The 26,702-nt window shown below is 38.7% G+C and overlaps 1 protein-coding gene across 1 annotated transcript in view; it reads right to left on the reverse strand.

Annotated features, from left to right (window-relative positions):
- The window catches only part of LOC120865839 (vascular endothelial growth factor C-like), an 84,036-nt gene extending 57,340 nt beyond the window's left edge, over window positions 1-26,696 (reverse strand). The window contains exon 1 of the mRNA XM_040243239.1: window positions 26,225-26,696. Coding sequence (XP_040099173.1) covers window positions 26,225-26,371 — 147 coding nt within the window. The 5' untranslated portion in view covers window positions 26,372-26,696. The remainder of the gene's footprint in view (window positions 1-26,224) is intronic.
- Between the last annotated feature and the right edge of the window lie 6 nt (window positions 26,697-26,702).

Here is a 26,702-nt window from a genome sequence, read left to right on the forward strand (position 1 = left end):
CAAAAGCCACCTCAACTTCCATTATGGGTTAATTTTCATTCATTTATAGGCTGGAGATTAGAGAAAATGATCAGCTGTGAAATTACAAAACAGCTTCAGACAATTCACTTTGAAAATTAGACTAAATGACTTTTTTATAAAGCTATACAACACAGGAGATTATTTCAAAATATCACACTGTCTCCACAAAAAGGGCCCAAAGTAAGATAATTGTTGAACTGCTTAATTCAAAATCACTAAAGAGGCACTCTGTGGGAAAAAAAAAAAATCAGTGAAATAAAAATAATCCTTGCAAAGTCTTTTTCAAAAGTTAGAGGAAAATGGTGAGATTATAAAAATAAGGAAAAAAAATATTATAAACAATTCTAGGGGGAATTGGGAATTCCATAGAAAAAGAGGAGCTGGAGAAGAGGCATCATTTGAGGAAATAATATTAAAGTTAATAATATCATAAACAAAACATTTAAGTAGAAATGAGGTAATGCAGTCATTAAAATTCTTATTCTTAAGGAATAGTTCAGGATATGGATAATAGTGAATATTATACTTTAAAAGTGGGCTATGAATTAATATTTTAAGCATGAGTTTATTTTCTCTGGATATAGCTTGAGAATATGTAGGCGCTAATGGTAATGTTACAGGTAGTTATTTTAATATATTTCTGCTTTTAAAAAATTACCTACAAAGACCTTATATATTTTCTATATTTAGGAAAACAATTTAAAATGAAGGCTATTTTTAATTGAATTGTATGCTGACATTTCAACTAAGTTACTAAGCACTGGGCTTTTCTCCAATAGCTACTTCCAAAGAATAAAAAATTTCTTCAGACAAAACCATCTTTTAATGCCTGATAGGATTAATCTGACTAAAACTAGCTAAACTGTCTTCTGATGATTTTAGGCTACACTGTCTATACATTTTTAATAAACATTTATAAGCCAACACACTTTTAAAGGGTACTCAGAGTAGTGGGTCAGAAGGAGCTGTAACAAGAATTCCACTCTATAGCAAGTTTTACTGTGTCCTTTTCTTATCCAGAACTTGAAAACAAGTCTACTCTGGAAGTTTTTTCATATAACCTAAAGTTTCTGGATGAATATGGAATGAAAGAAACAATCCTTTCCCTGGATAACATTTTTCCCATGCATGAGCTTTCAAAAAGTTTTATTTATTATCCAGAAACATGCCATTCATTAATAATCTGCTGATTCTAAAACAAAGAATTATATTTTATTATTTATTTTTATTGGAGGCTAATTACAATATTGTAGTGGTTTTTGCCATACATTGACATGGATCAGCCACAGGTGTACATATGTCCCCATTCTGAACCCCGCCCCCCACCTCCCTCCCCACCCCATCCCTCAGGGTCATCCCGGTGCACCAGCCTGGAGCTCCCTGTCCCATGCATCGAACCTGGACTGGTGATCCGTTTCACATATGATAATAATATACGTTTCAATGCCATTTTCCCAAATCATCGCACCCTCGCCCTAAAGAGTTATATTTTAAAGCACTGAACAAATGCCACATTGAGGCAGCTGCAAGCAGCATCCATCTTGGTTGAGATGTCATCTAAGCTTAATATTACTCACAGGACCAGTACCAGTACCATTGGTTTGCATATGACAAAAATCTCTCAAGGTCAGTATAAACAAGGTTGGAATCGTATAAGTCCAGCCCAATGAGCAAGGTCAAGGATCCTAGGAATTTAGGATGATTTGTTCCCTAAAGTGAAAGTATCCTGCTATTGATCTAACAAAAATGACAATTAAAAATAATAAAGAAAGAAGTGTTATGACTACTGACCTATGGAATTGTCCTATAATTGCTTGAAAATTAATACAATTGATAAGCAAACATATTTACTTCTTCTTGTTATACCTTTTCCCTCAAATATCAGTGGACATTCTAATATAAGTATCTTTAATCTACTGTCAGTGAATATGATGATATCATATAAACTCTTTAGTAACATATACATATGTTAGTTTTCTGGGAAACAAATATACAGTTTTTATAGGTGTTAACTAAAAAATGAAAAGCAACCCCCAAAACTCTCATAGATTTGTGAAGATGTCAGGATTTGTAATGTTGAATATTGCATCAAGGACAATAATGAAAATTGCTGTGTGTGTGTGTGCAGTCTCTGCCTTGGTCAATCAGCTCCCCCATGAACATTATATACAGCATATGTATCAGTAGAAAAATAAACATACTTAGCACCAAGTTACTTATATATTACAGGACACAAAAGGAAGAACTTGCAGGCTCCTCTAAGATAGATGAAAAGATTGAAGCAGAAGGACATGGAGTATAAAATGAGATGACTGTGGGTACTAGAATTCAGTCTGAATTGGAAGAAATCATTGTCTGGGAAGAAAATCTGGTCAGAGGAAGATAAAGTTGAGAAAGTGATAGGGAGTAGACTCAGCTGTCTCTGACCTGTTTATTAGTTTTATCTAGCATAATTTTAGTCACCACAACTAAGCAATCTCCCACATTTCCTGTGCATTTGGGCCAACCAAGCTCAGAGAGGAAGTGATAATCTATTTCACACTGTGTCTACAATTAAAGATGTTCAAAGCTGTGCAGTTGGCATCTGCACACTACAGTTGATGTCAGAGGCAGACTCTGAGTCTTAAAGTCAGCAGATCATAGGAACAATCCTAAAATCTCTTGTAAGTTGGTTACTTATGTTTCTGACAGATTGGTAGAACAGATTCTTTCTGAAAAAGTAGATCCATCCACCTTTCTATCTATCTGTCTTCACATACATACACACATATACATATATACATATACATGTATCAATAGAAAAATAAACATATATTGTGTTATTTTATATGTGTGTATGTATGTGTCTCCTTAAATAGTGAAGATCTAGTAAGAAAGTGAGTGTTTTTAGGAAGTAAAAATTGAAATTAAAGAGGGAAATCAGAGACTACATAAGCACACAAGTCGTTCTCATTTGGACAACAAATTAAGTCCATTTTTTTTCCAATTTAGTCTCACAAAAATCTTACTAAAAATTACAGATGATAAAATTGAACTTTCAGTGGGTAAACATCTCAAACACAGTAAGTGGAATTTAAACCATGAACCTATCAAAAACCTTGTTCCCTTAGTCATTAAGCCATACTAACTTCACGATAATTATTAAGACGGCTTACTGAGTGAAACCCACTTCTAACCATGATGGAACAGCTTGTGACAAAATGACACTCTCTGTTGAAAACCAGAAAATGTGAGATAAAATTAAAAACGACATACCCCTACTTGAAGATAAAACTGTGAAGGCACTTGGCCTTCAGTGGCCAACATCTTCAGGGGGGAAAAATAGCTGAGAGGTGAACTGACATTTTAGGGGCTACTTTCTCCCTCAGGTAACATGTGGTCCATGAATGGGAAAAAGTTTGAGAATCCAGGCAAAGAACTAAGACGTTATTAAAAAAAAAAAGTGAGACTTATGGCATTCTGTCTGTCTGGCACACTATCTACTCTGACTAGAGAGACAGCACAGTGACATTTGAGGCTGCAGTCAGGACATGAGGGGCTCAGATCCTGGAGAGAAGGTGAGATAAGAGACCTAAGTCTGAAACTTATGGTTTTGCTCTTGAGGCACTGGCTTAATTTTCAAACTGCCCGGGGAAAGAAGCAAAGCAGCCATGTAAAAATATGAAAAGAACATTTTCATCAGTATCACTGTGCTGAGGAAACCAAAATTGAAGCTTACGACTTGGCCAGGAAGAGGGAGTGCATAAACCCACGGGCTCTCACATGGTTCTTCTGCATGACAGCTCCCTAGGATGTGGGGAAATGGGAGCAGAATGACCCCTGCAAAGACTAGAGACGAGCCTCCAGCCATGCCACACTCTGACTGGAGTCGTCTGTCCCTAACCTACCTGATGATCAGTGAAGCCCAGTGAATCGCTCAGTTGAGTCCAACTCTTGGTGACCCCATGGACTATACAGTCAGTGGGATTCTCCAGGCCAGAACACTGGAGTGGGTAGCCGTTCCCTTCTCCAGGGGGTCTTCCCAACCCGGGGATGGAACCCAGGTTTCCTGCTTCGCAGGCGGATTCTTTGCCAGCTGAGCCACAAAGGAAGCCAACCCGATGATCAGAGGATGCAGTAAACCCTCTGTGGGAAAAACAACACGGTTTTATGACAGTTAAAGCTCTTCATGTGCAATGTGAGACTCTCGGGAAAAATTTCAACCACACTACAAACAAGACTAAGAGGAAAGAAACCTAGGGGAAAAAGAAAGACAGTACAAATCAAAACACAGGTAAGCCAGATATTGAAACAGGTACTGTAAAACATGGTGACTAGTATGCTTATGAAAATGGATGACAAGATGAAGAATGCTATCAAAGAAACTGAATTTACTGAAAAAAAAACCCTGAAATTTGAAAACTGTAAGATGTAATAACTGAAAGCAGATCTCAACAGATTGGATTGATAGTATTAGGGGAAAAGAGAGGGTTAGTGAACTGGTATGTAGATCAGTAGAAAACATCCTGAGAAAACTAGAGAAAAGGCACAACAGACACAGACCACATGGAACAGGGCACAGAGGGGACAGCGGAGAGGACCAATGAACATTCAGTTGGAGGGTAGAGACTGGAGGGCAGAAGCGATACCTGAAGAAATCATGGCATTTCTGTCCCAGGAAAGGCTGCGGTCTCAGCTTTCCTCCCACCCCTGCTTTCTGCCTCTTCACCAGAACCTCCCCAGGACCCCTTCCTACGGGTAGGCCAGACTTTGTTTTCCTGTGCCTCTCATGTGACTCCTCTTGTGGCCCCACACCTGACGGACCATTGTGTAAACGAACGTGGAATGTGGAGTTCTGATCGCTGTTTGCTGGCTTTGGCAATGGGGAGGTCAGTGCTATGTCGAAAAGAACAATGTGTTATTCACATGTAATTAAATATGTATTGAGCTAGCATTAATAAATGGATATTCAGATGAACTTTATTCCATCTGCGGACCTGATTCACGCAACCTCAGTTGAAAACCCTGAAGGTAAGAGTGGGGATCACAGTGATGGATTTAATAATCTGGATAGGCCCTGGATAGAGAACAATACTTCACCAGTAGCTAATACGAGGCAGTGTTTCATGTGAGTTTACAAAGCTAGACGGCATACACTCTTTCCCCCAGTTTACAGGTGAGAAACTGACTCAGAAGTGTTGGGATCATACACCGCCTAGTGCAGGCCTAGTTCAAATCCTATACTGACCCCAAAGTCCATGCTGGTTCAACCACCCTATGCTCTCTCTAAAGATAAAATAAAACAGGATCATCGAAGCAGGCATACGATCTGGAAAGAAAATATGGGCCCTACCCTCCCTGGAAATACTGTTTCATGATAACCCTAAATATTGAAAGTTCCAATATTTGCAGGTGAATCTTATTCCTCTTCTCCCATTAAACTGGAAATGGCTAGAAATGTTAAGATGAACAACACCAAATTAACTTCTCTTACGGCTACTGAAGCTACCTAATGATTTCAATCAGTAGTATTGCTTAAAATTAATACGCTATGTTTAAAAAAAATACTTTATTTTCGATGCAGGATACGGCACGCTTGGGGCTGGTACACGGGGATGACCTAGAGAGATGTTGTGGGGAGGGGGGTGGGAGGGGGGTTCATGTTTGGGAACGCATGTACACCCGTGGTGGATTCATGCCAATGTATGGCAAAACCAATACAGAATTGTAAAGTAAAATTAAAAAAAAATAAATAAATAAATTAAAAAAACACAACTTTATATTAGTAAAAATCTTTTCTAAACACACTTAGCAAGTACATTTGGCTGCCCATAGAGTCTCTTTTCAGACTTAACAAGTCATTTCCAATGCAAAATGGTAAATCCTAACATGACCAACACTGTTATTGTGGAAAAAGTTTAAAATATTAGTCACTAGATTTTCTAACTATATTTAGCAGTTTTTTGGCTACAAATGAAATCTCTTTTCAAATCTGACATGTTATTTCCAATGACCTGAACAGGCTATTTCCCTGAGGAAGCAGAATGGAACAAAGTCTCAATGCAGGCTTTCCAAAAAGAGAATAAAATAGTATCTAATATATAGTCAACGTTGACGTTATCTGTTTCTATTATCGTGCTCTCTGGCCCACCGCCCCTGAAAAATAACTGAACTCCTCTTTTAGCAACAGATGCTCCGAGTTGGTTTAAAGCGATCAGGATACAGATAAAAGCTACGAGTGTTTCCTGGCAGCTGGCACACATGAAGGTCTGGCTTTTTCAAATGGTGAGCATCTTCTCCACACCTCTCCTCCACCCTCTGAGTGGCTGAGGGTGATGGGCCTCTGAGGCACCCATGAGAATACCCTTTCCTTCATCCCCTCTGCCCTAGTGCAACACACTCTCATCTTTCATCCAAATCAAAGTGCAAACACCAATGAACTTGCAAAACTTACTTCTCTCAAGGAAATTTATTTAAAAAAAAAACAAGAATCAGTGCTTGGAATGAAACAATTAAATTCTAATATGGACTACTTTGAAACATCATCATGTATGATGATTACCCCTAAGGCAGATTAAGAAGAACAATTCAAAACATTAAGGATAAATAATCCAGTTGCAGGGGGAAAAGTTTAAAATAATATAAACTTGTCCAATTTTATTATCAGATGTATCTTAATATCAGTGTATCAGATGATGATTTATGGAAATTAAACAAGGTAAATACTCAAACTTCAAACATTCTTATAATAGTTGTTTTCTTCTCTGTTTGAAATATCTTTATATGTCAAATTCCCATTACATTTGATACATGGTCTGCTTATGGAAAAAAAAATGTGTTTAACACTTAAAGAATTACAAATTTGAGTAACAAAATTAGTGGGGTGAACTATTGGTTTCCATTAGCATCAGAAATGCACTAAATATGTGCTTATGAGCTTATGTTTCCTGTTCTCCTTCTCAGTAAATGTGTAAGACACATGAAGAAGGGCAGGCAGAAGCTAGAGTACACACGAAGATTCTTGTATCTTGGTCGTGACACTCCACCAGGGAGAAGTGACCCCGTTGTTCCTTTGTGAGGACAACACAGCTGAATCTGTTCCTGGTGTTTTATTGATAATGTGAAGACATTTTAAACCTGCTAATTTTCTCAAGTTTTCCCCTTCTGTTACTACATGTACTTTTGATACAAGAAAATTAGCAAGTTTAAATTCTCATTTTCTATAAATGTTTCATGTGAGAACTTTCTCCAAATTAAACTTTAAATCTTTTGCACAGTCAAAAGGTCTTATATTATAACACTCGTATAACTTAAAATTCAATCCTTCAATAACAGTAATCATTCATATGAGTATGTACAAGGAAGCCACCGAGTTTGCAAGCATGAGAAAAAAAGTGAGCTATTATGGGAAAAAGAAATCAAAATTAGAAATCATGTTGATACAATGTTACAAACCAAACAATGCTACTCAAAATCCATTTTCCTTTTCTTCCATAAAATGGGATTTCAATCTTGTTTGAAGTTGCCTATGTTTTACCTCTCGGTTTCTCTTGCAGCTAGGGATGCCCAAAAGGCAGTTTTGTTCAATAAGAGTAAGTGCAAATCTAGAGATTTCAAGAAAGCTTTGCTATTAAGGCACCAGACTTCTATCTCCTAGTTCTTCCTTCCTCAAGATCTGACATAATGTGGTAGAGGAATCAGTCTTGTTGCAACTTTGGGGGAGAAAATGTGGGATAGCCTGGGACACTGATAACCTAACAGAGTTCCACATAGCACCAAGCCCTTAACTGCCCATTGGCATGAAAAATAAACTCAAAATTGCTTAAGCTCCACTGAGGTTAGATTCTTGTTTCATACCATTATATCCCATTTTAAATGATATTCTCTACATTGTTGGTGAGAGCACCAAGGCTGAAATGAAATTCTTTTATGGTGAGGCCATAGCTATAAAAAACAAAAACATTTCTCTAGCATCAAAGGACAAAAGTATAGGAGAAGCCTCAGGGAAAGGGGACAAAAGAGAAAAGAATAAATGCAAATTTTTAAAAAGTGCAAAAGCAATTGCACACAGCAGAGGTGGTAAACAATGGTGGTGGGAAGAGAAGAGGCAACATGCAATAAATTGCTTGATTATAAATGAGTCATTAAGATGAAGTTATGTAAAATTTTATCAACACAATAAACTTGACTTACTATATTTATAAATGCTAACTTTCAGGAGTCCAGAAAATTCACTTATGAAGACATAATTTATTTGGACTACTGAATAGATGTCAAGCGCCTTTTAAAATAAAATTGATAGCACATATTATATACAGGTGATTTAAGACATGCCATTACTTGCAATTCTTGGATAATTTAGTATGTAAGTCTGAATAGAATGAAACTGCATATTAAGTAACAATTATGATATTCTGAATTATCAAACAGCAATAATTGTGAAAAATTAGCTCAATGCATGTCAGATTTTATTTTTAACTTTTTAAATTTTATATTCAGGTATAGTTGATTTACAATGTTGTGTTAGTTTTAGATGTACAACAAAGTGGTTCCGTTATACACACATATATCCATTATTTTTCAGATTCTTTTCCCATATAGATTATTATAGAATATTGAGTAGAGTTCCCTCTGCTAAACAGTAGGTCCTTGTTGTTTATCTGTTTTATATCTAGGAGTGTGTATATGCTAACCCCAAATTCCTAATTTATCCTTCCCCTCCACCACCTTTCCCATTTGGTAACCGTAAGTTTGTTTTCAATGTCTGTGAGTCTGTTTCTGTTTTGTAAATCAGTTCATTTATAGCATCTTTTTAGATTCCACATGTAAGTTATATCATGCTATTTGTCTTTCTCTGGCTTACTTCATTTCATGATCTCTAGGTACATCCATGTTGTTTCAAATGGCATTATGTCATTCCTCTTATCGCTGAGTAATATTTCATTGTATATATGTGTGTGTGTGTGTTAGATTTTTAAATATGATAGAAAATTATATATAGGTAATAATAACTTCAGAAGCTGAAGTCAAATAATTTTTATTTCAGAAGAGTGCTTATGACTTAACTGTATTTGGTTATACCCAGTAGTCTACATGTGAGGAGTTTATGGAACACTTACTTTCATTACAAAAAAATTATCTTTGCTTATGTAAAATGGCTATAGCATGTAAAACATAATATGAAACAGAAAATTTAAATATGAGTCCAAAAATGAAAAAAAATGTGACCAATTCTAGAAATCAAAATGATCTCACATAAATGCTGTATATAAAAATATATATACTTCACGGGCCAGATTATGTCTTGAAGGACTACATTAGAACACATTGCTTTACTTAACATTGCTTCTTGCACATGGCATGTCTTGATATGTATTCTCTAGATTGCTCAGCGAGAACATCCTACAAATCAACTGGTCCAGCCTCAGTACCAAACCATGACTGATCAGGTTTCAATAACCGATATGGTCAAAGATAACCTCAGATATGCAGATGATATCACCCTTACGCAGAAAGCGAAGAATAAAGAGCCTCTTGATGAAAGTGAAAGAGGAGAGTGAAAAGCTGGCTTAAAACTCAACATTCAGAACACTAAGATCATGGCATCTGGTCCCATCACTTCATGGCAGATAGATGGGGAAACAGTGGAAACAGTGGCAGACTTTATTTTTGGGGGCTCCAAAATCACTGCAGATGGTGATTGCAGCCATGAAATTAAAAGATGCTTCTCTTTGGAAGAAAAGTTATGACCAACCTAGACAGCATATTAAAAAGCGGTGACATTACTTTGCCAACAAAGGTCCATCTAGTCAAAGCTATGGTTTCTCCAGTGGTCATGTATGGATGTGAGAGTTGAACCATAAAGAAAGCCGAGTGCCAAAGAATTGATGCTTTTGAACTGTGGTGTTGGAGAAAACTCTTGAGAGTCCCTTGGACTGCAAGGAGATCCAACCAGTCCATCCTAAAGATCAGTCCTGGGTGTTCACTGGAAGGACTGATGCTGAATCTGAAACTCCAATACTTTGGCCACCTGATGCGAAGAGCTGACTTATTGGAGAAGACCCTGATGATGGGAAAGACTGAAGGCAGAAAGAGAAGGGGACGACAGAGGATGAGATGGTTGGAAGGCATCGCAGACTCAATGGACATGAGTTTGAGTAAACTTCTGGAGTTGGCAATGGCCAGGGAGGCCTGGAGTTTTGCAGTCCATGGGGTCGCAAAGAGTTGGACATGACTGAGCGACTGAACTGACTGACTGATGGTCCAAGAGCCTTGGGCAGAGGGAGTGTACTGTAGGAATACTGTTCAGCAACAGATAGTCTAACAATCCACCATATGGAAAATAATGTGGCAGAAGGGAATTTAAGACATTTATCCTGGGGTTGAGCATGATAAATCCACAGCTCTGAGGGAACCAAGTAACCCTCGGGGAGAAGACTCGTCAAGTATAAAATCTTTAATCATTCAGATTACTAGAGCTCCAGAATCTTGCAGCTGAGAAAAAAAAAGATATATCTAACTGAAAGAACACTGTGTTTATAAATAAACTATTAAGATAAGCAACTTAAAATAAGGTTGCTGCTGCTGCTGCTAAGTCACTTCAGTCGTGTCTGACTCTGTGTGATCCCATAGATGGCAGCCTACCAGGCTCCCCCGTTCCTGGGATTCTCCAGGCAAGAACACTGGAATGGGTTGCCATTTCCTTCTCCAGTGCATGAAAGTGAAAAGTGAAAGTGAAGTCGCTCAGTCATGTCTGACTCTTAGCGACCCCATGGACTGTAGCCCACCAAGCTCCTCCATCCATGGGATTCTCCAGGCAAGAGTACTGGAGTGGGGTGCCATTGCCTTCTCCTGAAATAAGGTTATATATCCCTTATTTATTATTTGATGGTGAATTTTCCCCCCAAAGTTTAACATGAAACTCTTCATTGGTATTAAAGGGGCTGCATCAATTAAAGTTTGTGTTGGACAGAGTATTTAAGAACCAGTACTCTGTTAGCCAATCACCTCTACACATTCTACTGAGATTTATAATTGCAGTTAAAATAGCTCATGTGGCATCAGTAAGCACTTGTTGATAGATGAGAAGATTATCATACATACCATGTATTGTATTTCCAGCTGTTTTAAATTTAAATTAGCACTCTTTCCTAATTTCCCATCTTGATGCTATGATGACAAATTCAGGCCTGTAAAAGCCTAGAATTAAATACAACTTTTAAATAGTCTAGGTGTTTATTCATTAATCTGAAGACAGGAAAATATATTCTTGGTTGCACATTTTTTTTCTGTCAGTTCTGAGACTTCTCATCTCTAACTTCCTCTCTCTCTAGATCCTTTGAGAATCCTCTCTCTCCCTGTGTTCCCTCCAGTTACCACTATCCAAACACTTAGTGTTGGTCTGTGGTCATTCTCAACGTATTACACTTTTAACAGCAAGAAGGGACAAAAGATAAAGCCTTCTTAACAGAACATTTTTTATTTGGAATGTGGTTAATAAATACAGTTTCTTAAACTATTTACAAAATATAAGCATAACATTTCAAAAGAATCCATCAGCAAGGCAAAGATTGTTAGATATAAAATACAGATTATTTTGAATCAACAGATTAAGAATACAAGTTGATAACAACACAAGTTGTTTAGTTTACAGCAACTAAACAACAAGAAATTTATAAAGTCCCTCCATAGCCACAAGCTCATATTAATAATTATAAAAATTTCAGTCCACTTTAAAGTATTATTTTGATAAATGTAAAGTAATTTTTTAATTATAAGGGATTTTCTGATTTCCAGGGGAGAAAATAAAACAGGAAGACAGGCAGTACCTTATTACAAAAGCGAAAGTTTTCCCTTAAATCCGCACTAGCTTCTGTCTTCTGGATTTCATTGGTCAATTGGCTAGGGTATGCGAGCTGCAAAGAGAGCTGGGGGAAAAAACTTTTAAACTGGATACAGGAGCCCTCAAACGTAGTTGGGTCACAACTACATTTAAAATTTCTAATTAAGCATTTGAATGACACGAAGAAAATGAGTAAGAAGCAGCAGGGCCTAGGCATAAGTGATCAAGTCTGAGAGGAGAAAAGAGCTGTCCTTCTGCCCCCTGCCATGTTTCACAGATACTGTGGAAGCCACGTACAGACCATTCTTCCAAGAGCTGCAGCAAGAGGGAAAGGAAAGAAGCAAGACCGAGAAGATCACACCGGCCTGATCCTGAGCCCCTGGATCAAACCCTGGCTAAAGCGCTGGTAGTAAGTAAAACTCGATGCTATGATCCAGTGATTAGTACTGTCATTTTTATCATATTTTGTTTGACTTTGTCTTTTTTATTATATATCAAAGTGAACAACTTGGATTTGTTAAGTTATAAAAGTTTCATAAAGTATTACTACTTGGAATTATCAGATTATGTACTTTAATTAGTCTCTTTAACTATGGACAACACAGTATTGTTCATTTCATTAAAAAATATGCCATACTTTGCTACTTATTAGTTGGCATTACTGGACAGGAGGTGTTTTAAATTCACTGAATTTTAAAAGGTATTGTATGGGCACTATAAAAGATAACTAGTTGTCACTTTTCACAGAAGTCTAAGTTCTTGTCTATATTTGTCAAAAAACAAGTCACTATTATATACACATAAAACTTGTAATGATATGAAATAGTTTATACTTTGGAATTTTACAGAATTGTTTCCCTTAGACTTTATTTGATACCTTAAACACTAGTACACAGAAAGCAATAACTGCTTGATGAACAAATTAATGAATCTTAGAAAGTGACAGATACAGATATAAAAGCTACTCTTGGTATACACAAAGTATATATATTTTGAGTCAAAATGTGCCCAGAAATCTAGTTCTTTAGCTCATCTTGCTTTACATTATAATCATAGTCTAAATAAGTCTTTAGATCTAAGAACCTGATGTCTTTTCTATTTGTAATTCAAAACAAAATAGATTTTCACTTTGCCTACAATTATAATCAGCAAAATATTGAACTTTAAACAGAATAAAGCATAAACAGGCAAAAAATGGCGACTGGGGAACAGAAGACATTGTATCTTCACATGTTGATGGTCTAGTTGTGGCTAACTCAGTTTTCTCACAATATATGTGTTTGCTGGTGAGCTTTGATGACTAAACCAAGCTAGAAGTTATAAAGCATTTCTATTGCAATTTGCTCACAATCATAATTGGAAGCAATAAAGGCAATGCCAAAAGTAAAGAAAAAACATATTTAGGAAAAAAATAAAATAATAAGACCCTCTTCTGTTAGTCTATTATTCAAGGGACAAAAATGCTACTGGAGGGAAAACTGTTCCTTAAGATGGCCTAATAAAAGAAAAAATGTATTCTTTCTCCAACAATAAGAACCTGCAATCCCAAATTATTTAGTCCTATGACATCTATTATAATGAAATGTTGATTAAGTAGGATTACCTAATTAAATAATTTTTATTAAATCATCTGGCCTCAAGAGCAAGTTATTTTGTTGAACATCTAAAGATTTACAAGGGCTATTATAAACTATGTTCATCTTTTAATTATCAGTCTCACTGCAGTCAGGTTTTGATAACTAAACATAACCTAGATGTATTTTAACCATGCTTCAACTCTCTGCAGCAAAATTTTTCTCTGATCCAAAACACCCTCTTCTCTACACACACGGTAACTCACCTTATCAATTCCTGCAGAGTGCCTCATTTTCACATATTCTTTCTCCTCATAAACTCTAGATTGATCCCCCACAACTTTCTGATTTCAAATTGTAGCAATGAAATGAGTTAGCTTGACAAAATTATTATACATTTTACATGTTGGCAAAGACTGACTTCCTTCCCTACCACCAGAAACATAAAGAAACTGATGAGTATGGAAAAAATTTTGGTTCTTCACACTAAATGCCATAGCTATACACACATACACACACACCACACACATACACACACACTGTAAATCTCTGTATTTATGGATGCAATGTTTATCAAGCCATAAGCGAGCAATATTATATTAAAACTGAAATCACCATAATATAAAAGCATAATTTATGCATCAATATAGTGGGAAGACGTATTGAGGTAAAATGACAACAGAGACTGGAGAATCTGATTTTGAAAAAAAAAAAAAAGTTTAAGTCTACTCTAAGAAAATCTGATGTCACCGTTCTTTGTAGCATGAAATTTATATACTGTACCACAAAGTGGATATATCACAGAGGATGGGATGGTTGGATGGCATCACCAATTCAATGGACATGAACTTGGGCAAACTCTGGGAGATGGTGAGGGACAGGGAAGCCTGGCAAGCTGCAGTCCATGGGATAGCAGAGTCGGACACAACTTGGTGACTGAACAACACTATCACCACCGCCACAAAGTGGTATAAACAATGAATAACTCCTGACAGTGGTGGGCATTTATTTTTGTAGTGAGCAATAGTTGTTCATAGTGTGTTCAAAAATATTTACGTGCAAAATATCCTATGAGTAAAAGTATGGAAGAAATGGAAAGAAAAGAATGTGTAATTTACATTGAAGGGTATGTAATGCCAAGTCTGAAACTTTAGTGTTACCATATCTATCAGAACCCAAGGGCATGTCATCAAACTGGATGCTTTGTAGTGAATACTGATTTCTAGATCAGGAGTCTTTTTGACCTTCAAGATCATGATCCTGGAGTTACTGTACATTTTTTTCTACTGTACATAGGACACAACAGATCACATCCTTGGGAAAGCAAAGCACCTAGATGGTTTTAAAAAATGGATTTAATGAATAAAGTGATAATAGTTTAGTTTTAGCAAAATAGAAACTGTTCTGAAAAAAGACTGACCCTAAATATGATTATGTTGCAATGTTCCAGTGAACTATGGTAAAAATCATACAGCTTCAGAGATTTATATACCATTTAGTTCAGGTCAGTAGCTCAGTCGTGTCCGACTGTTTGCGACCCCATGAATCGCAGCACACCATTAGGTCCCAATGAAACTCATAGTAGCACACACTGATATCCAAATTTATGATGTCTTGGTGATAATTTATTAAAAACTGAAAAGTTTTAAACGTAAGTATATTTAATGAGAACTCTTGATGTACAGACTAATGGCACCTGACAGGCAGTTTTCAGGGCTGCCTATTAAAACTCAGTTATATCCCATTCACCAAGCACATGCCATACGCAATGCACAGGGCGGAGCATACGCTTCATCCGAGTGTTGCAGATTTAACGTTTGATTTAATATCACGTTAGCACATCCCTTGGCTTCCCTGATAGTGCGGTTGGTAAAGAATCTGCCTGCAATGCAGGAGACCCGTGTTCGATTCTTGGGTTGGGAAGATCCGCTGGAGAAGGGATAGGCTACCCACTCCAGTATTCTTAGGTTTCCCTTGTGGCTCAGACGGTAAAGAATCTGCCTGCAGTGCAGGAGGCCTGGGTTCAATCCCTGGGTTGGGAAGATCCCCTGGAGAAAGTATTCTGACCTGGTGATTTCCATGGACTGTATAGTCCATAGGGTGGCAAAGAGTTGGACACGACTGAGTGCCTTTCACTTCACTAGCACATCTCTTAGTTTATGAGTTACCATTCCAATGTTGAAGAGAAAATTAAATTTATGCCAGTCTGAGTTTCAGTCCTGGGAGGAGGAAACCGACATCAGCCCTAAGAGAAGTAGAGCAAATCAGGTACATGTGGTCTCCTCATGTATCTCCTTTCTGAAAGTGAACATCAACATTAAGGGAAACTATAATTTTAAAAAACTGACATATGAAGGCAAAATTAAAATCTTGGGTGTTTTCTGCTAGAGGAAGCTTGAGGCTCCCTAGTGTGACTATCCCCACTGATTACAGAAGAGCCTGCACTTCTGTAGAAGCATGACACAAAAAGGTAACCCTGATTCCAAATGCCTTCATCCTGAATTCAGTTAAGTTACGTGCCATGGTATGCCATGCGACAGTAATGTAACTACCCATAGCCATGCCCTGGTATCTGGGGGCGTGGCTCCAGCACCCCTACAAACACCAAAACCCACAGGTGCTCAAGTCCTTATTCTATAAATGGTATAGAACAGTCAGCCCTCCTGTATCCAACCACCTGGTGGGACTGACTCCTCCAACGGTGATTCAGATGCCGGGGGTCAGATGCAGGGGGCTAACTGTATGCTATGTTCATGTCGCTGCGACTCAAGAGCCTGTTTTCCTAAAGCAACACTGAATAGGCCTCCAACAAGTAGGCCTCACTGCTACCAATGTTTAGGGGGAAGAAATCATTTGCACTAATTTATGACATCATTATTTGCTTAATCTGTGTATCTAAAGCAGCTTCCAATTACCCAAATTTAAGTGTAGTGGTTATGACTCATGAATAATCTTGACCTTGATAAAATTCTAATTTGGAATGGATGAACATCAAAATTAAAAGACTTAGGATTTAAAGAGAACAAACAGTGAATTACTATCAGCCCAAAACTAAAATTTTGTCTCTGAGACACAAGAATTAGTTTGTTTTTTAGGGAAGTCATAAATGTCATGACCCATAAGCAAACATGTATCTAAATAAGTGCTCCATTTTTCCAAACATAAACTGGGAAGAAGACTTTCAAAAGGATAAAGTAACTAAATACACACAACAGACACAACAAAAAAGAAGGAATTAAAAATATTCCATGTGGGCAATGCTATTGTAGTAAAGTAAACCACAGTGGTTTGAAACAGCTTCACATTTGGTATTTGATATTAACTATTTCCAAGGAACTTTGAGTAAGAGGAAATAATCTCTTTTACAGATTATAGGAATTTAATCATAGAATTCATGGCACCTGGGTGGTCACTCCAATTAAAAGAAAATAAAAAAATCAAGATCCTTTTCTTTACTATTTTGGTCTAATGTAATTTGCCGATCTCACCCATTTTTGTTTGGACTTGCAGAGGGGATGGTTCGATATTGGGAGGAAGAAAAGACTCCATTTAAACATAAACAAGGAAGAGAAAAAATGCACTGTTTTCTTGAGGAGAGGTTACAGGGCTATCACCAACACTTCTTCTTAAATAAGGTAATTATTTTTGTCATCTCCGAAAAAGGTATTAAACCTCTGAGCACCAGTTGGCTGAAAAGGAGATAAATGGCCTACTTGTCCTTCTCCCAGTCAGTCCCAGGAGGGAGTAAGCATTGCCTGTCTCCAAGTGGCACCAACTCATATTGGAGAATCTTTCTAAAACACCACATTGGCATCTGCTTTTTTTAAAGGAAATTTTTCACACATTTCAAGTATTTAAGCAGACTGGAAGCAAAAATATTATTCATTTCATGAACATTGCCTCGCCTTACAAAAGAATATCTTAAAAGTAATGTTATTTTAATCTTATCTCTGACCCCCTAAAATAAGCATAGCACTTTTACTAAAAATAAATTAGAATGAGAATGGAAAACTGCTGTGAAGAAAATTACATTAAAATTTAAAATTGCATCCTATAACTGAAGAAATATATCAGCACTTAAATATAAAGCTTCATTTTCTATAATTACATTTTTTCAAGTCGTGAGATAGAAATATGAAAATCACTTTAAAAATAGATCTCAGTACCTGCATGTAGATTTGTATGGATAACGTACCTCGATATGTGTAGACATGTTTAGATAATGTATTCTCTAATTCTTTATTCATGTACATATTGGCTGAGTTATCTATTTAGTGTTAAGTCCTTCCTTCAAGATTTAGTCAGCAAAATTTCCTCTGCTTAGAAATACGGTATCTGATCAAAAGTTCCTAAAATATTCCAACTAACACAAGCTGGAATCAAGATAGCCGGGAGAAACATCAATAACCTCAGATATGCAGATGATACCACGCTTATGGCAGAAAGTGAAGAGGAACTAAAAAGTCATTTGATGAAAGTAAAAGAGGAGAGTAAAAAAGCTGGCTTAAAGCTCAACTTCAGAAAACGAAGATCATGGCATCCGGTCCCATCACTCCATGGAAAATAGATGGAGAAACAGTGGAAACAGTGTCAGACTTTATTTTTGGGGGCTCCAAAATCACTGCAGATGGTGACTGCAGCCATGAAATTAAAAGACGCTTACTCCTTGGAAGAAAAGTTATGACCAACCTAGATAGCATATTCAGAAACAGAGACATTACTTTGCCAACTAAGGTCTGTCTAGTCAAGGCTATGGTTTTTCCAGTAGTCATGTATGGATGTGAAGAAGGCTGAGCACCAAAGAATTGATGCTTTCGAGCTGTGGTGTTGGAGAAGACTCTTGAGAGTCCCTTGGACTGCAAGGAGATCCAACGAGTCCATTCTGAAGGAGATCAACCCTCCTATTTCTTTGGAAGGACTGATGCTAAAGCTGAAACTCCAGTACTTTGGCCACCTCATGCGAACTGTTGACTCACTGGAAAAGACTTTGATGCTGGGAGGGATTGGGGGCAGGAGAAGAAGGGGACGATAGGGGATGAGATGGCTGGATGGCATCACTGACTCGATGAATGTGAGTCTGAGTGAACTCCGGGAGTTGGTGATGGACAGGGAGGTCTGGTGTGCTGCGATTCATGGTGTCGCAAAGAGTCGGACATGACTGAGCGACTGAACTGAACATCTCTACTGGAATCCTAAGGAAGTGGATACTTTGAAAATGTTATTAAGTAAAAACATGTTACTATCTCTTGAAGAGTGGGGAGCTGTATCCACCACTTCCTCTGAATTTCCTCTTTCCCTCTGCTTACCACTTCCAGTGGCACTCCCATCACCATCAAGTGTTCAGTGCCAAGAAATTCATAGTGTATTCTCAGTGTCTGGCAAACTGGCAGACAGAACCATCAGACAAAATCTACTCTCTTAAGCCAATCAGGGAACTGAGATAACCCAGCCTTACCCTAGGAGAAGGAAGGTATTTACTCCGAGATTCATCTCAGTGACAGCAGACTGGATGCTTTGTGGTTGTCATTTCAGAAAAGCACCCCCAAAGAGGCAAGGCAATCATACTTGCTGAACAAATTTACACAAATTTAACTCTTTTAAATACTTTTTTATGTGTACCATTTTAAAAGTCTTTATTTAATTTGTTGCAATGTTGCTCCTGTGGGGTGTTTGCTTGTTTTAGCTGTGACAAAGGTTCTTAGCTCCTTGACCAGGGATCAAACCTGCATCCCATACATTGGAAGGTGAAGTCTTAACCACTGGACCACCAGGGAAGTCCCTTAACTCTTGCATGTAAGCTTCTACCACTGTCTTTTCATTAATTTGGTGAAAGTATGTTTTCATCTTTTAGCTATTCTAGGATGCTTTTACTATCATGTAGAATGCATATTTCTCTCTTGTGCAAATTAATAACTAAAGATGAGATATTTGCACATTAAAGTTGCAACAATAGTCTGTTTCTTTAATAAACATCAAAGTGTTTGAGCTTTGAAAATATTCAGGATGAGTTCATGTGATATTATATGGCATTATAATGCCCTGTGTACCAAAGTCCTTTTTACCCAGTGACTTAAGTGTGTCGTTTAGGGAACAACCATCATGCCTTGGTGGTCTACAGCTAGATGTCTCCTCCAGGGACAGACACATACTTGGCACACAGGACAGGTGGAAGCATATTATAAGTGGGTCTACAATACAGTCTTCCTACACTGAATGATCAAATCCCTTGGATTTCCCCCAACTGTCTCAAAATCAAGCATCCATATAACATCCTGTTCCCACACTACAGAAATCAGGACACTTGCTGGTAAGCTTATAAAAAGAAAACATGTAATAAATTAGGTGGGAAAGAGCTGAAGAATCACGCTGCAGAATATCACTGTTTCTTCATATGTGGAGGTATTCTGAGGACCAAGTTTTAAGGTGAAATAAATTACAAAATAAATGGCTAATTACAATCTTTACAGGAGAAGGCGATGGCACCCCACTCCAGTACTCCTGCCTGGAAAACCCCATGGATGGAGGAGCCTGGTGGGCTGCAGTCCATGGGGTTGTGAAGAGTCGGACATGACTGAGTGACTTCCCTTTCACTTTTCACTTTCATGCATTGGAGAAGGAAATGGCAACCCACTCCAGTGTTCTTGCCTGGAGAGTCCTAGGGACAATGGAGCCTGGTGGGCTGCCGTCTATGGGGTGGCACAGAGTCGGACACGACTGAAGCGACTTAGCAAAATGGTAAATTACATCTTCCTGGTTTACTCTAAAATATTCATCTCCTCCCGATCTGTCCAAACCAGGACAGTACTGAAGTTGACCTTGCTGAGAAGTCTGACTTTTAAACTCTGAAGCATTGCTATTTACACAAGGGTATACATCTGAATACCTCTTCTTTCATTACATCCATTTTATAATAACTGACTTTTGGGTTTGAGTAAATTTTCTGCTGCACTAAAAAATTAAAACAACAAGTACAAAGTAATTGTGTTATTTACATGATAGTTCATTTCTGCCTCCATTCTGGTCTTACTTTTAATAGGAATACTTGTAAGCAGATCTGAAATGAAGGAACTGCTAGAACACTTTAGGATTATCTTTCTCTCTCTAATTGCTAGCTTATTTGAGAATAAGTGTATAAATGATGGAAAATCCAATCTTACATAAGTTTTTTAGGTATTATTTCAACAGATTGTCTAAAAATATTTAACTTGGTAAGACAGAACATGTAAGCCACTGATGGCAGCTTGAAGAACCATTAAGAGGTGAATGTGTACGTCTGTGTGTGTCTGTGTGTGTGTGTATCTAAGCATGACCACTGTTTACATTGCTTGTTCTGTTTGGAATTCAAGCCAGAAGAGCCAAGATGACTGTTATTAGTGTATTTTATAAATGCTTCTGAGTAGAACAGGGATGGGCGCTTATATAAGTTAAGTGGTCATCACTATCATCATCAGAAGTCCAGAGCATATAGAGGAGCTCAGACAACATATATGGGTGGTCAACAAGTGAGGAGAGCAGGCACTACCAGGCACTTTGAGGAAGTCTGAAGTTTCTACAATATTTCACTGTTTCTCATGACGTTCTGAACTCTCCAGCCAAATGGGCTGCTCCCAGTTGCCCAAACACCCACTGACTGCACTGGCATTACTGGCCTCTGGCCTCCGCTCTCACACTTCAATATCCAAAATATCCCTCCCACTCTCTTTTCTGTAACCAGCATTTAACCGTTTTTCACAGCTTACTCAACATCACCCCACCTTTCCTGTGACTGCCAATGCATCCCCCAGAAGCCTAGCCACTGACTTCTGGTAAAGCAAGAGACTCTTACAAAATGTCTTATAATTGTCTGCATTTATAGATTAACTCATTTCTCGTATTTTTAATGAGTAAGTTTCTTGTTTCTTAAAAAAGATGATATACGTGTTATAGACAGGAATCACTCACTCACTTTGTATCACTCACTGCATAGTAATTTCCTGTTTAGAACTGAAGCTGCCACTAGTGAGGATTAACTAAAACATCCCTGTTGAAGTGGATTTAAATATGAGAATTTGGAGTAAAAAGTATATAAACCTGGTTCTAATGGGTAAAGTAAGAGGTAGGGGTGTCCATAGGGCCTTCTTCTTGAGTACTTCAATTTTCCTTCCAGGCTGTTATGAGGCAACAGGTGACTGAGGAAGAAAGCCCTTTGGAAGAGAATAGTTCTCCATTCCAATCTCTTACCACAAGCCCTGTGGATTGCATAAATACAGATTCCAAAATTTTTCAAGAAACCCAGTACATATGCATTTTAATTCTCCCTCCACACCCAGCAGGGTCTGTGGCAGCATCTCATAAATATATTACTGTTTCTTCAACAATGCTTAGATATATTCAAACTTAGAGGGTAAGTAAAGACTATACGTAGCTTTATGTCGGATCAGGTCAAGGTTATAGAACCAAATAAATGTATGGAAATGAGCTCTGCGGTTTCAGAAAGGCAGAAAAGGAATCATCAGGGATCCCTTCTAACACTTGACAGCTACTGGAGTGCTATCAGTACCAGGAAAGGGTGAGACCCCACCAGCAAAAGGTATTTTAAGGCAACTATTTGATTCTGTGATGGATGCCCAATAAAGCAAATTAAATGAATGCAATTTTTCTGTAACAGTTAAACTACAAATTAAGTAAATCAATTGTGGATAGGAGCCTCCTGAATAATTTGCATGAGTAAATTTCAGAAGAAAGGATGACACTGAAAAATATGAAATATTTACAGTAAATTTTAGCATTATAATATAAATCAATCATTATCTCTTATTGTTTAAAGTTCTCTGCTACATTAATATTTCCAATGTGAAAAATCAATGATACCTTAATTCACAACTACGACGAATCGGTGTTTTGCAACACAAAGTAGACCTCTGAAGTATTTAGAGAGTGCAGCAGGAATAATGTAACAGGTAAAAGGGGCTACAATGTAATGTTTAGAAGTTGAAGGAGATATCATTCCTCTGCAACTGAAGTCTGTTCTTTCAAACCCAATTATTCCTGAAAGGTCATATAGGTAAGATCACTGTATTTCCCTGAAGTTATATTAGTGGAACTTAGAAACAGGAATTATTTCTAACTTGTACACTTAGTGCAACTTAGAAATAGTAACTGTCAGAAATTGTTTTTAGGCCTCTAGCTCTGCAGCCATTCTTGTAACAGTACTATGGATTAGGCCAGTTATGATCCATCTTTAATCAGAGAGCATCCTGGGATGAACCCTGGAAGAAAGTCCCAGTTTCTTTCAGATTGTTCCATTGTGGGGAATGTAACAGGGGATCCTGGCTGCAGAGCAATACTTCCTCTGTCTCCTTGCATACTGGTCCACTTACAAGAGGAAGAGAATAATAGGCCTTTAGCAACCCTGAAGGCTCTAACCCATTACCATGCTTTTCTAAACTATATGCTGCAAAAGTTTTTTTTTTTTTTTTTTTAAAGGAAAAAGCTCTATTCTTGCTCCTGGTTAAATCATTTGAGTCTTAGATTCATCATCTTTAATAAAAAATATAACACCCATCTCATGAAGATGTAGTGGAAAACAAAATGAAATTAATGTATAGGTAATCACAACATTGCAGATATAACCTAAACACGTGTATTTAAACACCTACTCTCAGTGTAGGTATGCATGGTATCCAGGGGGTGATCTGAACTTGTGAAGACCCCTATGGTCACTAAAAAGACAGCAGTGCTGAGACAGCAAGTCCTCATTCTCTCACACCTGCATTTATTGAAATCAAAAATATATATAAGGATCTAGGTATTTAAACTCTGTCTAACCCAATAAAATACTTTTATTTTTTGAAATGAAAGTGGAATTTCATGATATGAAGTAATTCTTCCTTTTGTTAATCATAAATCAACTTTTAAAAACAAACTCAACTTCAACCACAGTGAACTCTTATCTTATCTCATGTTGGCAAATAATTGTAGTTAGTAATCTAGTGCTTTTTTTAGGTTTTGCAGTTTTTTCTTTTTAGCTTGCTCGTAATTTTAAATATTTCCTTTTTCTACCCTGACATGTCTAGTTAATTTAAATTACATAATTAGGTAAAAGTACCTGCCTTACTTTTCTGACATTGACTTGCTTGTACTCACATCCTTGGGAAAAACAATTTAGAAGTTTTTAGTAAATCATACAACCATAAATGGGCTTCCCTCGTGGCTCAGCTGGTAAAGAAACCGCCTGCAGTGTGGGAGACCTGGGTTCGATCCCTGGGTTGGGAAGATCCCATGGAGAAGGGAAAGGCTACCCACTCCAGAATTCTGGCCTGGAGAATTCCATGTATAGTCCATGGAGTCACAAAGAATTGGACATGACTGAGCAACTATCACTTCACTCACAACCATAAATAATTAGAAAAGGAACCTAGGTCTAGGAACAAGGAGATCTCGTTTCCATTTGTGATTTTACCTCCCAATTTTTTGTGAAGATTCCCCGGAGAAGGCAAAGGCTACCCACTCCAATATTCTGGCCTGGAGAATCGCATGGACTGTATAGGTCATGGGGTTGCAAAGAGTTGGACATGACTGAGTAACTTTCACTTGGGGGCTCTGGGGGTGGGGTGAAGGATGGGATAGTTAACCATGATTCACACCTGTGAGTTGTCTTCTATTTTAATATTAAAAAAATAATTCTGAAGTGTAAATTAACAAAAATCTGCATTTCTTGGGGATTATGTATATGTAGTCTTCTATTAACCTTCTGAAATCTCTTCTTAAGGTTTATGTAGAGCACAGAAAATTAACATTAGCTCCTGATTGTTATCAGGGCTTACATCCAAATAAGGCACTTGTTTTGTCCACTAGGGAGAGACGTGGAGTCTTTGGACCATGTCTCTTGGCATTTTCATGGCAAGGACACAGCAGCTCCACCGAAGGCAATAATGACACGCCCTCTCAAGCTTCTATTCAACCGCTGGGGAACACTTCAGTGAGGGAATAATACTCTGCTTTACGGATGGTCAACCATGAAAAGCCAACAAAATTCATAACAGTTTTCACAGCAAACGGAAAATTTAATTAAATCACCAATGAAGACAGTTTTGAAAATTAAGAATAAATTAACTCCAACCAAAAGAGAAGTATATAAACACATGCACACATATGGTCCGCTCCACTCAGGATCCATCCAACAGAGGGAGTGATTCTTACACAGGCTCTTGGCTTATCAGGATAGGCTTCTAACCGGACCTGCTATTTCAGTTTCTCAACTGTAAACCAAAGTAAGTTATCCTACGCAGTAGAGAGGAATTCTCTTCCTAAGTCATACTTTTAAGAAACAGTTTAACTCTGAGGAAACAGAAAGTGAATCAATATCATGGAATCCAAGGCATTTAAGCTGCAGGAAGCATTAGTGGGTCTAAGACTACATTTTTTTGTGGCATTTGAGGACAGGAAGACATTCTTATGGCAGTAATTTTACCAATGTAAATATCTGTGTTGAAAATTATTTTACAAGTCACATAAAACACTCTTTTCTGCACTTTAGTGTATATGTTTTTACTCCATAGTCTTTTTCCCTTGACCCCACTGAATGACAAATTCCAACATTTAATTTTTCCCCCAAATTTAAGTACAAAGGTATTTTTTTTTAATCAGTCTTCTCAATCTTAAAAGTGTGTTTCAAAATAAAACTGGGGAGGCAATTTAATTTGTACACATTCAATATACGCTAATCAGTAAACTCATGATTAGCAGTTACACACGCCCGGCACTACTCCTGCCATCAGATGAAATAAATTGCTGCAATCTAGTTCCAGCTACGGAGAAGGCAATGGCACCCCACTCTAATACTCTTGCCTGGAAAACCAATGGACGGAAGAGCCTGGTAGGCTGCAGTCCATGGGGTCACACAGAGTCAGACACGACTGAAGCGAACTTAGCAGCAGCAGCAGCAGTTCCAGCCAGGGGGTACAGCAAGTGTGTGAAGTGAGACTTCCCATCTTATGTGGAATATGAAACTTTTTCATGAATTCAAGAACTTTATTAAGCATATTCTCCGTCCTTATGTCAGATCTGAGCTTTCAAGGTAAACATACTTTTTTTTTTTTAGAAGAGCAAGACACAAATAATATATGACATTTGGGAATCAGAATGTCCCCAAAGCATCTTGGCAACATTTTTCAGGCAAAGAGTTAAATATCTCGTTGAAAAACAAACAAGAAAATCCACCTTACTTTTCACAGTTTTTGACCACATTTCAGAAATGCAGCGTTTACTAAGTCGAAAAGCCATGCCTGATGGTGATTCGAGATCCTGTTGCATCTCAAGTTTGACCAACTTCTCCAGGTGAATCTGAAGTCTGATGCCCTCAAGCCCAATTGCTAATCCCACAGAACAGGAACAGTCCAGAAAAAGCAGTTTCGGATGACTGGTCATCCAAGCCCTGGGAGCTGCTGAGGTCCCAACTCACTTGCTAGGGAAGAAAAGAACCCTCCTGGCGGGTTAACCGGGGCTCCAGCACAGCTCGGCTCCCCCGCGGGGACCGCTCTCCAGCCGGTAGGTTATAGGAGCGCGGTCACCAGCTACCTTCCGAGCCTTGCACTCGGCGTAAATTGCTTTCCTATTTGGTAACAACTTTCTGTGGAAAAAAAGGAGAAAACTTTTCTCTCAGAAACTCTACACTCAGCTCAGCAACTTTGGATCCAGCGCACACAAGGTGAAACACAAGCCCATCCTTTGCACAGGTTCTGGGTCCTTTGAGACCCGACGCACCCCCCCCCCCCCCGGGGTCCCCACGGTCCCCGAGGCCCCCAGGGTCCCCGCAGCGCGCACCCACCTTGGCCTCGCCCGCGTCCGGCTCCGTGTCCGAAAAGCCCAGTCCCGACTCGAAGGCGGAGGCGGCGGCGGGCGCCCGGCGCGGACCGGGGAGCAGCGCAGCGGCCAGCAGGGAACACGCCAGAGAGCAGAAGCCCAGCAAGTGCATGGTGGCCGGGCCACGGGCGCGGGGGCCGGGCGCCCCGGCGAGGCTGCCTCGCGGCTCGGCCCTGTCCCCGAGGGCCGCCCGGGACCCCGCGGAGCCGGGGCGGCGGCAGCGGGTCCGGGCTCGGTGCTCGCGACGCTGCGAGCCGCTCTACCGCCGGCGCCCGCGAGCCGAGGGGTCAGGGCAGCGCCTCACAGGAAACCGGACATCCGAGCGCCCGCGACCGCGGCCCGCTAGGTGAGGCGAGGGCGCGGGAGGACGGCGCCCCGCTCGGCGGCTCGGGGAGCGAGGGGGAGCCGAGCCCAGACGCCCCGCGAGGCTCGCGCCCTGCGGC

Source organism: Oryx dammah, unplaced genomic scaffold (assembly GCF_014754425.2).
Source record: "Oryx dammah isolate SB20612 unplaced genomic scaffold, SCBI_Odam_1.1 HiC_scaffold_7, whole genome shotgun sequence".
Taxonomy (NCBI): domain Eukaryota; kingdom Metazoa; phylum Chordata; class Mammalia; order Artiodactyla; family Bovidae; genus Oryx; species Oryx dammah.